The sequence below is a fragment of the Pogona vitticeps genome, chromosome 1 (genome assembly GCF_051106095.1).
Source record: "Pogona vitticeps strain Pit_001003342236 chromosome 1, PviZW2.1, whole genome shotgun sequence".
In the NCBI taxonomy this organism is placed as follows: Eukaryota; Metazoa; Chordata; class Lepidosauria; order Squamata; family Agamidae; genus Pogona; species Pogona vitticeps.
Window position 1 is genome coordinate 333,555,051 of NC_135783.1, and position 12,141 is coordinate 333,567,191.

Here is a 12,141-nt window from a genome sequence, read left to right on the forward strand (position 1 = left end):
CTGGCACTCTAGGTGGCTTCCAAATACATACATAAAACGAGATGTAAATATAAGATAAAAACATTATTTCTATTCCTGTTCAGTTCCTAGTGGCCAGAATTGTATTGTGTATTTCTGCCAGTGCAACATCATTGACACAATTTTTAGTGATGAATTACCACAAGTGAAGACTCTATGTGGACATTTTCTGTTGGGTGTAATAGGAAATACCCATGCTAATTACTTAACTTGTGACAATTCTCTGCCAAAAATCATATCCATGGAGTTATGCTAGACAGGGTTCTGGCCATTATCATTATCTTTTAAAAAGCTCATGTTTTTTCCTTCAATTTATGCTTAAAATGGCAGAATATTCCATAGCGTTATCTCATTTCATTAATTTTCTTCACATAGACTAGCAGTACTTTCAAAAGTTTTAGTACAGTCAATATTGAAGATTTTAAACAACTAGTTTCTCATACAGCACATCAAATGGGTTCTCTTTTCTATCTGACATTCAGATGCTGAGCTACAAAGGCTTATGAGAAAGTAATACGAATCTCCTATTGAGTAATTCATAGAAACATGAAGAGCTTTATCATCTTGCTTTAGAAGAACTTTTCTATTTTAATACATAATCTTTTTAAGCAACCAGGAAGTTAACTAAGCCATGTTTGAGCATCATCTAACACTCTTATTTGCCTGGACATGTTAGCAACTGAGAAATATTGGCTTCACACACTTATAAACAGATTGATAGCTCACAAAATATTTACCTTGGAATGATAACTGCATCCTGGTAATCTTCTAATTTGAAAATAAAGGGTGTCTCTTTTGTATACTGTGTACTGGGAATGCCCGTACGTGCCTCTGATTTTTCAATATCTTCCATAAATTTAAAATCAATGTCCAAAGTGCTGGCACCATCAACTTAAAAAGAGATGGTATGATTAGATTTTGAAAACTGAAAACTCTTTTCTGTATAGTTGTTAAGGACACATCATTACTGAACGCCAAATATTCTGCTACAGTAAATTCCACCAGGAAATCTATTGCCCAATAATTTTAGTGTCACATGACTCAAAGGCATCCTGGATGGCTTTCAAACCATAGCCACTTGGGCTTAAAAATCTCCTAAAACTTTAAGTCCAAAAGAAACAGAAACATTACAGTGGTGCCTCGACTTACAAATTTAATCCGTTCCAGAAGATGGTCGTAACTTAAATTGGTCATACGTCGAAGCACCATTTCCCATAGGAATGCATTGAAATGACACAGGTTATCCACCTGTAATTGTAGTTCTTCTCTGTGATTCACACCCTGGGTGATTCGCACCTGCGCAGAGCCTCATCGGAAGATTCTAGACCTTCTGCAGTAGCAATGAACATATTAGAATATGCCCCTCCCCACCCGTATAAGTACCTTGGTGCCAAGCGTCCCCTTTCAGTTGTGTCAACCGCCGCTTAACAGTAAGCAAACAATGGTGTGACAGAGGGGAGGACGGGCAGGATGTGTGAATCACATTAGTCCACGCGAAGAACTACAATTACAAGTGGGTAACCTGTCGTTCTTCTTCATGACCTCTGTGAATCACACCCTGGGTGACAGCAGGGTGTCACGCCAAGGTAGAGGCTGGACCAGCACATCCAAATGCCGCATCAGACTTCTGCTGGAGGTCGAGTCTATAATGACAGATAAACGTGGATGGCTGTGCCCAAGTGGCAGAGGCGCAGACGTCCAGAAGAGGTATGCTGCAGAGAAAGGTTGTAGAAACTGCCACTGCCTTGGTGGAGTGAGGGCGAACCACTCTAGGGGCTGGTTGTCAAGCAAGTTGATAAGCCAAATGAATGGTAGAGGCGACCCATCTGGAGATAAATTGGGAAGTCACCTGACTGCCTTTTGTAGGTAGCTAATGGCTTATGAAGAGATGAGATGACTGTCTAAAAGGTTGGGTACATTGGAGATAAAAAGCAAGAGCTCTTCTGACATCCAACATATGGAGTATTTTTTTCTTGGTTTGAAGAAGGTGACAGAAAAAATGAAGAAAGGACAACCAGCTGAAAAGATGAAATTGAGAGACAATTTTGGGGAGGAAGAAAATGTCCATGAATAACTTCACCTTATCGGGGGGGGGGGGGATTAGATAAGGGTAGTCATAGCGTAAACCTGCCAATTCACTAGCTTGTCGAGCTGAGGAGATGGCTACGAGAAAAGTTATCTTAAAGGTGAGGAGTCTTAACACAGTTGTAATTAATGGCTCAAAAGGAGCTTTGATAAGCTGTTTCAAAACAAGAGTTAGTGACCATTGTGGAGAGGGAAGTCGAGTATTGGGTACATATGAGAGAGACCTTTCAGAAAATGTTTTGTTGTTGGATGTTTGAAGAAGTTTGCTGCTTTAGAATTTGGGGGCTGGAATGATATTACTGATGAAAGGTAGACTTTCAAGCATGAGATGGAGAGGCCCTTGGATTTGAGATGTAGGAGGAAGCGGAGACAAGTGGAAAGTGATGGATTGATGTAGGATGAGGAAGATTTGGTAAAGGATTGAAATTTCTTCCATTTGTACAGGTAGGCTTTCCTTGTAGATGGTTTTTTGGCATGATGAAGAACGTTCATTAAGGTGCAGAACAGGTAAGTCCGGGTGTAGGACTTGGGTGTTGTTCTGTGTGAGAAGGTGTGGCAGGCAGGGGAGATGTTGGATGTCTGATGAGAGACTGTGGAGAATTGGGAACCAAGTCTGTCTCGGCCACCAGGGGGCTATAATGATGGCATTGGTTTTGTCTCGCTGTAGACGGATGACAACTTTGTGGAGGAGAGGGAAAAAATGGTGGGAAAACGTAGGTAAGAGTCATGGGCCAACAGCCAACAAATGTGTCTCCCTGATAATGTTTTCCTATTCCTGCTCGGGAGCAATACAGTTGGCATTTCCAATGTACTCGGGAGGCAAAGAGATAGAGAGTCGGTGTGCCCCATTTCCAGCATAGTTGGCAGAATACTGATTGAGCTAATTCCCACTCGTGAGCTTGGGCATCTGTATGGCTGAGTGAGTCTGCTAGGTCGTTGTCTTGACCAGCGATGTGTAAGGCTGTGAGACAGATGTGATGCTGCAGACACCACTGCCAGAGATTGACCGCTAGATAGAGGAGACCTGGGGAGTGGGTGCCGCCTTGTTTTAGGATGTAGTACACTGCCGTGGTGTTATCAGTGGCAATCTGTACCATTTTTCCTACAAGAAGGTTTCTGAAAAGCCTTGCAGGCCTTTATGACGGCCAGTTGCTCCAAATTGTTTATGTGGAACAGTTTTTCTCTGTAAGACCATTTGGCATGGATTGTGAGGGATTTGCAATGAGCTCCCCAGTCGGTGTGACTGGTGTCGGTAATGACTTGTATTCGCGGGTGAGGCTGTTGGAATGGTTGCCCGATAGAAAGACTGGTATGGGAATGCCACCACTGAAGTTGAGAAGCCAATTCTGGAGTGACTCTTAGGAGAGTGTGGGGAGAGTCTGTTAGTGGATCGAATAGGGCCAGAAACCAGTATTGGAGAGCTCTCATTTTGAGATGCACATGTTGTACAACTGACATCATAGAGGCCATCATGGTGCCTAGAACTCGTTGCACCATTAAGGCAGGTATCAAGGCATGTAGAGTGAAGTCGGGAAGTAAGGTGAAGAGATTTTGTCTCTTTTCTGCAGGGAGGAACATGCGGGCTCGTGTGGAGTCTATGAGTGTGCCTATGTAATGTATAGTCCTTGTAAGTTTTAATTTTGATTTTTGCTTATTGATAGTTAGATCATGAAGGGTGAGGGTGAAACGGGTATCTCGTCAAGCTTTGCAACGGGAGTATGCTACAAGGAGCCAGTCGTCGATATATGCAAAGATTAGAATGTTTTGAAGTTTGAGGTAGCAGCTACCAGCACCTCTCGGAGCTGTTGCAAGGCCGAATGGGAATTTTTGAATTGGTATGCTTGTGACTCAAGTTGGAAATGAAGGAATTTTCTGTGTGCGGGATGTACTGCAATATGAAAGTAAGCATCTCTTAGGTCCATGACGGTGAACCAGCCGTTTTTTCGAAGGGAAGAACTTATTCTAGAGTAACCATGTGGAATTTTGTGGTGACGATATAGTTGTTTAATAATCTTCAATCTAAAATAGGGCGAAGACCCCTATCTTTCTTGGGGGTGGTGAAATAGCGAGAGAAAAACCCAGTATTGTTTGGACAGATGGTTTATATGGCATCTTGAGAAGTCAATTTGTTATTTCTTCTTGTAGGGGTTGTGATGGAGGATTAACGACATGTCTTGTCAGATGAAGTTCAAGGAAGTGGATGTGGTAGCAGTGTTTTTTTTATGATGGAGAGTACCCAGGAATCTGTGGTGATGGAGTCCCATGCAGGTAAGTATTTCCAGAGGGCAGGATTTGTGGGGTGGGTGGCGATCTTGGTCAGAGGAACATCAAACATGGGTTTCCGGTCATTCCGCCTAGTGGCAGGCTGTTGCCGGGTTTTGGCTCTCTGTTTTTTGAAGTATTGATTTTAAGAGGTTTGTCACGGAGGGTCTTGTTGGAACCTCTGGTACGAGTTATAGGGTTGTTTCCATTGATTCCATTCAATGCTGACGACATTGCTAGTAGGAAGGGTAAACTCCCCAATGTCTGACTGCTGAATGTTTCTTTTGTACGTTCTCTAGTATATCATCAGTTTCAGCATGAAAAAGACCTGCTCCATCGGAAGGGAGGTCTTCGATACATGCTCGAGCATCTTCAGCTAAGCCAGCCATTCTGAGTCAGGAAAAACGGCACAGGGCTACTGAACCGGCTATGGACTTAACTGTAGTGTCTACTGTGTGGCGGGTGGAAAGCATCTATTGTTTAGCAACAGAGAGACCTTCTTGTTGGGAAGGTTTGAGGTAGTATGTTTTTATCTTCTGGCAGGGATTCAATAAAGGTGGACATGTCCCTGAGGAAGTGTTGGTAAGTTCTCATGGTTCCTTGATAATTAGTGACTCACATGGTGAAGGCTGCGGAAGAGTAAAGCCATTTACCCATGGAGTCTATTCGTCGGCTGTCTTTATTTGGTGGTATGAGAGACTGTCAGTGTCGAGACCTTGATTGAGAGGCTTTGACAAATATAGAATTTGGAGCTGGTTGTTTTTGGAGGAAAATGGCTCCTGGGTCATGGATTCTATATAGGTTATCAATCCACTTAGACATGGTACGGGAGGAAGCTGGTTTTGTCCAGGATCTCTGCGCAGCACTAAGGAGAGACGGCAACATAAATATGTGTACCAGAGTGGTTGTATTTTTAGAGATCGGATCATGCAGATGATCAGCTGGTTCTGTTGATGGTTGGTGGATTTGCTTTAGCCATGTGAATCATAAGTTGAGCATAGGTCTGGAAAGCCTCTGCTGGTGACGATGGGATGGAAACGACAATGTCCAACTCTGGAGAGGTAAGTAATACTGATGGAGTCTGCAGCCGAGATCCATGGCCAGAGCCATTGAGGTTGCATCTGGAGTCGACGGACTGTCGATCAACCTCTGTGTCGAGAGGCTGAGTTTCGTAGTATTGCCGGTTAAGAGTCGGAAAAGATGGAGGTGGCATGTCCATGGACATCCTTCAATGTCGAGGATCATCAACATCGAAAGATGTTGGTTGAGCTTCGACAGACCTCGATTGGTAGGGATGGACCTTGGTGTCAAGCTCGGTGTTGTAATGGTGCTGGGGTCAATGACTTGGATTTACCCAAGGGTGGGAACTGTATTGATGTAACAGAATGGAGCATGTGTCCATGGACCAGGATGGATATTGAGGATCATTGATATCAGAGCCTGTGTATCTCTGATGTCAAAACGGAGATGATGGCATAGCAGTAGAATAAACGAACGATGGCAACGCCGGGCATTAGGAGTGATTTCCGTCATCTATTGTAGTAGGAAAGTATCAGGAGGCTGGGGCTGCAAAAGCCTCACGTGTGGATGAAATCTGCTTGACGGTTCGAGGTTTTTTCAATACCAAGTGGGGAGCAGGTTGAGGAATAGGTACCTCTCAGTGATATGGCTGCTCTGACACCAATGGTTGTCGAGAGGTAAGCCGACTACTAGATGGTATTATCGAACTGGGTAAAACACCTGGTTGACTAGTCAATGCAGTTTGTTGAGCACAGCACTGGTTGGGGCAAATGACAAGCTGATGCACATGCTGAGCGTGGCTTTGAACCACACACGATGAAGCGAACTGTCAAGTTTGTTGATGCTGACGGTTCTGGTTAGGAATCTGTGGGTGATCCGAGGGCATCGAATATGGAATGGTGTTGAGCCATTCAGGATGGGAATCCTTGGGCGATGGAATAACCGAAGGATTGCTGGAAGAAATGGAAGGTTGTGGACTGGAAGGAGAGGACATTAGTCTGTTGACTCTATCATCCCATTCTGGAGACTGAGAACATGATTGATGGGACAGAAGTCTGTCATCATATGAGGGAGATCTGACCGAAATCGATTCAGAGTTGTTGTGGTTGTGGCGGGATGTCTGTAGGCTTAGACTGTTTAGCTTGTTTAGGAGGAACAGGCTCCGGAGCTGGAGCAGTTTCAGTAGGTCTCTGATGTTTAGAAGTAGTTTATGAAGTCGATGACTTCGGTATCAAGGGTTTTGATTTGCGTGTCTTTGAGGTCTTAGATGACGCAGATGGAGAATCGGAATGAGCTGTTGTAGTCGATAAACGTTATTTTGATGATTCAGTAATGGCTTTTTCCATTACTTTGGTTTGGGAAGTGGCCCTACAGGGAGGTTGGGCCATTTGAACTGTTGTAATGACTGTTCCCAAAGTCAGAGTTTTAGCCTCGAGAGCCGAGATAGAAGATCAAAATTTTTGCAATGGGTACAGGAGGAAGTTTGATGTTGTTCTCCCAAAGAGAAAAGGCACTTAGCGTGTCCATAGGAAAGTGGGATCTTATCACAGACAATGCAGTGCTTAAACGGGCCCAAAGGGGCCATGAATAGGAGAAATCATTGAGGAGAAAAAAGATGATTGAAGAGGCGGGTGCTGCAGCTGGAGGCCGAGCAAGAAGAAAGGGAAAAAAAATCTGATGATAATGAGTTTAAAAGAAAAAGATTGATAACAGGAAGGAATCAAGAATAAGCGCTCTTTCTCTTTTACTCACAGAAGCAGAATTATGACGCTCCCAATGCGGCGGTTGAAAGAAACTAAAGGGAACGCTTGACGCTGGGGTACTTATACAGGTGGGGAGGGGCATATTCTAATGTGTTCATTGCTACAGAAGAAGCTCTAGAATCTTCCAATGAGGCTCCGCCCAGGTGCAAATCACCCAGGGTGTGATTCACAGAGGCCACGAAGAACCCCAAAACAAAACAAAAAACTGCAAGCCCCATTGGAACACACTGGGGCCGAGAAAAAAAATCACTAAAAACCCACAACACCACAGCAAGCCCCATCGGAATGCACAGGGCCCGGGGCGGGGGATCACAGAAAAACCCAGCAACACCACAGCAAACCTATCAGAACACGCTGGGGCCGGAATAAAAAAGGTTGTAAAATAAATAAAAAAGCAGAGTAAGCCCCATCAGAATGGGCTGGGGTTGGAAAAAAATCACCAAAAAACAAAACACAGCAAGCCCCATCGGAATGCGCTGGGGCTGAAAAAATATTGCCAAACAACAACAAACAAACAAACAACACAGCAAGCCCCATTGAAACACGCTGGGGCAACCCCCCCACATACAAAAATCACAGCACAGAAACATAACCCCCCAGCCCAAACCCATGCTGCAAAACCCTGTATGTACTCATTCAGAAGCAGAAAGCAGTACCAGGCAGTCCAAAGCCTATCTGCAAACACACACACTATAACCGTTGGGGCGAAAGAACTACAAAGAAGCAGCCTCTTCTCTGACCAACGGTTAGCAATTTGAATTCCCCGCTTTCCCCCCCACCTTTTTTCTGACTGTAATTCAAAGCTCCGGTCACAAGTCGAAGCAAAATTTTGTGGCCGGAGCTGGTCGTAACTCAAATTGGTTGTAAGTCAGAACATTCATAAGTCCAGGCACTACTGTAATTGAATCCAAAGGCCCATGAGAGAAAAGATGTTAGCTAGTGGTGACCCCGCATGACGATAATCCGTTCCAGGAAAATCGCTGTTAAGCGAAATTGTCGTCATGCGAAAAACAATTCCCCATTGGAATGCATTGAAACCCATTTAATGAGTTCCAATGGGGAAATTACCTCATCATCCAGCAAAGATCGCCCATAGGGGAAGCCATTTTCTGAGTGCCAATCAGCTGTTAAAATGGCTGCCCTGCAAAGCATGGGTCCAGAAAACACAGGGCAGCCATTTTGCGGAGCTGGAAAAATCGTTGTTTTGCAAACAAATGGTTTGCGAAGCAAGGACCTAATTGTTATCAAACAAAAATCCCCCATAGGAAACATTGTTTTGCAATCGTTATAGCGATCGCAAAAAAGTCATTGTCATGCAATTTTGTCATTCTGCAGGGTCGTCGTCATGCTGGACACCACTGTATTAGCATTGCTCCATAAGCACATGAACATGATTTTACAGAGTTCACGCATAGCTTAACACGCTATAGGTAATTTCTGCATGAGTTCTCAAGCTTCTGCTTATACTAAGAGAATGTGCTAGCTCTTATACAAATGGAAGAACACAGCTGAATTTAATTTTAAAATTTTCCTGCATAAAGCTCCAACTAAACATACAGAACAGCCCTTCTGTTGAGTGGATGACACCTTCTACATGCAGCTGAGCACCTCTGGATCCAACCCACTGTACATGAAATGAATTAATATTTACAACAGCACTCTTCTCACCAACATTAAGAGGTAGAACGCAATAGGCTGAATCAGCATCGGTAGGTCTGAATTCTAGTGCAGGTTTCTCAAGTCGAAGAATGTGAGAAAATATGTACTGGTGAAGTCTTGTGATCAACTCAAGCATTTGTAAAGACAAAGTGAAACCTGATTTCTTTAGCTCAATAGATATAGTCACCTCTCCTGAGCGTGTATATACTGGAAAGTGAGGGATCTAAGTACAGAAACAAAAACAAGCACACAACAAAAAGTCAATATGAAATCATTTCAGAAAAGCACTAGATAAAGTTTTTATTCAGCCATTAATGCTCATCTATAACTAAGCATGTACAGAACCCAAATATTAATATTTTCATAAAGAAATCCAATTTTGAGTCATTCAATTTCTTTTAAAATATCTGTTACCAGAAACACAAGGAACTGTTGCTAAACATTCAGTTGAAGATGAAAAGTAGCAGGAAAGTGTAACATTTATTTGATTAAAATATGTGAACAGAAAGCATGAGGCAGCTAGCAACATACCACAGCCATATAAACATGAGTTTGTAGTTCTCATATATGTAAATTTCTTTCATATGATCAACCATCGTATCACATTTGAATTTTTTTCTTTTCCAATGAAGTGCTGTAACATGAAGCATTACAGACATCTTCATTTAGAAGAGCACTCTTATATCTATCCAACTCAAAAGACTTGGATATTTACTGTGAAGACCCATTCTGATCTGTGAGGTAGAAGACATCCAGGAAGAACGGGCTATTCACTTTTATTGCTCAGGTGAGACACAGGTTAATTACAAAATAAAGCTTTTCATTTCCAGAGCACACACTTGGTCCCTGTCCAAGTTCTTTATATAGCAAACATAGGAAAATGAAGAAAGAACAGAACTTCAAAGGGAAAAAAAAAATTAAAAACTCAGTGTAAGACATGGCATAGGTTACCCAAAGCAGTGGTCCCCAACCTTGGGCCTCCAGATGTTGTTGGACTTCAGCTCCCAGAAATCCTAACTAGCAGAGGTGGTGGTGAAGGCTTCTGGGAGTTGTAGTCCAAGAACATCTGGAGGCCCAAGGTTGGGGACCACTGACCCAAAGGATCAATAATGTCGTGTAGCCAGGGAAAATATAAGCCACCATGTTAATGGGTCTGAATGACTTGTCACAGACCAGACTGGATCTCCATGGTAAGCATTCAACACATTCTCAATCGGCAGAAAAGAACCATCCAGAAGAATGGGATTTACCCAAGTGTTATCACGTAGCACAGATGCGAAGGTGGTTTTCAGTTATTTAAGAGACCTGCTGCAGGACTCTTATGCCAAAACCTGCTTTTGCTTAGGCATATAAATTATAGTGGCATGTGAATGAAAAGTGACAAGACCATTAAATTTCTTTTGCAAACTCTGCAAATAGCGCATTTGTAGATAATGCTGTTATCTACAAATGGAGTACCATGGCAGGAGAAAAAAACATACACTTTGATCCATCTGATCAAGGTGGAAGTCATGACTTTCTTTGCTAGGGAAGTTGGTAAGAAGGAAGCAAATACTCAGAAAAACAAAAGGATAAATTTTTACTGTTCATTTTTATTACCCTCTATAATACAACTGATGCAATGTCCCTTCTATAGGATCAGAAGACTAAGGCAAAAAAAAAAGGTTACGTACCTGTAACCATAGTTCTTTGAGTGGTCCTCTGTGAATTCACACATATGGGTATTGTCTGCACCTGCGCTGACTCTCTCAAAAGATTCTAGAGCTAAAAGTAACAATTTTATGGTGTGATCCTCCACGAGGTATATGCTCCTCCCATCCACCATCTTCCCCAGTTCCTGAATTTTATCTGCTGGGTATGAGGGAAAGAATTAATTAATTACATAATCAACCTGTGACGGATAGAGGGGAAGGATGGGCGGGTTGTGTGAATTCACAGAGGACCACTCAAAGAACTATGGTTACAGGTAAGTAACCTCTTTTTCTTTTTCGTGGCCTCTGTGAATGCACACATATGGGTGACTAGCAAGCTGCACTTACCGGTTGGTGGGTCGTCACGGTAAGAAGGATGACAGGACAGCTCTGCCAAATGCAGCATCTTGGCGTGCTCTGACGTCCAGGCAGTAGTGCTTGACAAATGTGGATGGTGTGGACCACGTAGCGGCACGACAGATGTCAGGAACCTCGGTGCCACGTTGAAAGGCAGTAGAGGTGGACAGCGCCTTGGTGTAATGAGCTGTCAAATGTTCTGGAAGGGATTTCCCCAACAAGGTGTAAGCAAGGGAGATAGTCTGTACAATCCAACGTGCTATGGATTGAGAGGAGGCTGGGGCCCCCTTGTTTGGGCCGTGAAAGCAAAGAAAAAGTTTATTGGACTTTCTAAAAGTTTTTGTCCTTTCGATGTAGAAAGCCAGGGCACATCTGACATTGAGATTATGGAGCATATGTTCTAGGAGCGATGAAGAAGACTTGAAGAAGCAGGGTAGTATGATGGGTTGTTTGAGGTGGAAGTCGGAGACCACCTTCGGGAGAAAGGAAACATCAAAATAGTCACTTTATCGGGGTGAAACTGGATAAAAGGAGGACCGGCTCAAGGAACGGCGAGCTCACTAGCCCGTTTGGCTGATGTGATTGCGACAAGGAAGGCCGATTTAAGGGTCAGGAATTTGAGGTCGATGGACGCCATGGGCTCAAATGGAGGCCGCATCAAGGCATTAAGAACCAGCTGCAGTGACCACGGGGGGATGATACTGTACGTTGTTGAGGAGGGCGAATGTTGTTGAGCCCTTTGAGGAACTTCTTGACAGTTGGGTGAGAAAACATAATGGCTGAAAGATATACCTTTAATGTGGACTGGGAAAGGCCGAAACTGAAGAGATGCAGGAGATAAGTGAGCAGAGTCTTCAAAGAGACAGGTATAGCAGGTAAGTTATTGTCATGAGTATATTTTAGAAAAGACTTCCATTTATTTTTGTATAGGAGGGTAGTGGAATGTTTTCGGGCTCGAAGAAGAACCTGCATCACGTCAGGAGTATCCTCCATGCCGCAAGACTGAGAGAGGTGACGTCTGGGTGAAGAACGAGGCCGTGGTTGAGCAAGAGGAGATCTGGGCGGAGAGGAAGGCGGAGCATGTCCGACGACATCGAGACCAGGTGAGTGAACCATGGCTGTCGGGCCCAGTACGGGGCTATCAGGATCACGTTGGCTCTGTCCTGTCGGAGACGGACGATTACCCTCTGGATTACAGGCAGAGGGGGAAATACGTAAAGGAGATCTTGGGACCAGTCCATGAGGAATGCGTCTCTCAGAGAGTTGATGTCCCGTCCCGCTCTGGA

The 12,141-nt window shown here is 43.7% G+C and overlaps 1 protein-coding gene across 7 annotated transcripts in view; it reads right to left on the minus strand.

Annotated features, from left to right (window-relative positions):
* Window positions 1-12,141, minus strand: part of DICER1 (dicer 1, ribonuclease III) — an 82,871-nt gene that overhangs the window by 21,551 nt on the left and 49,179 nt on the right. For all 7 annotated transcript variants that reach the window (XR_013540809.1, XM_072986618.2, XM_020811031.3 and 4 more), the window contains 2 exons: window positions 8,817-9,030; window positions 756-909 (listed from right to left, as the gene is read on the minus strand). Coding sequence is in view for 6 of the 7 variants with exons in the window: in XM_072986618.2 (XP_072842719.2) it covers window positions 756-909; window positions 8,817-9,030 (368 nt within the window). In the remaining variant the exon portion in view is untranslated. The remainder of the gene's footprint in view (window positions 1-755; window positions 910-8,816; window positions 9,031-12,141) is intronic.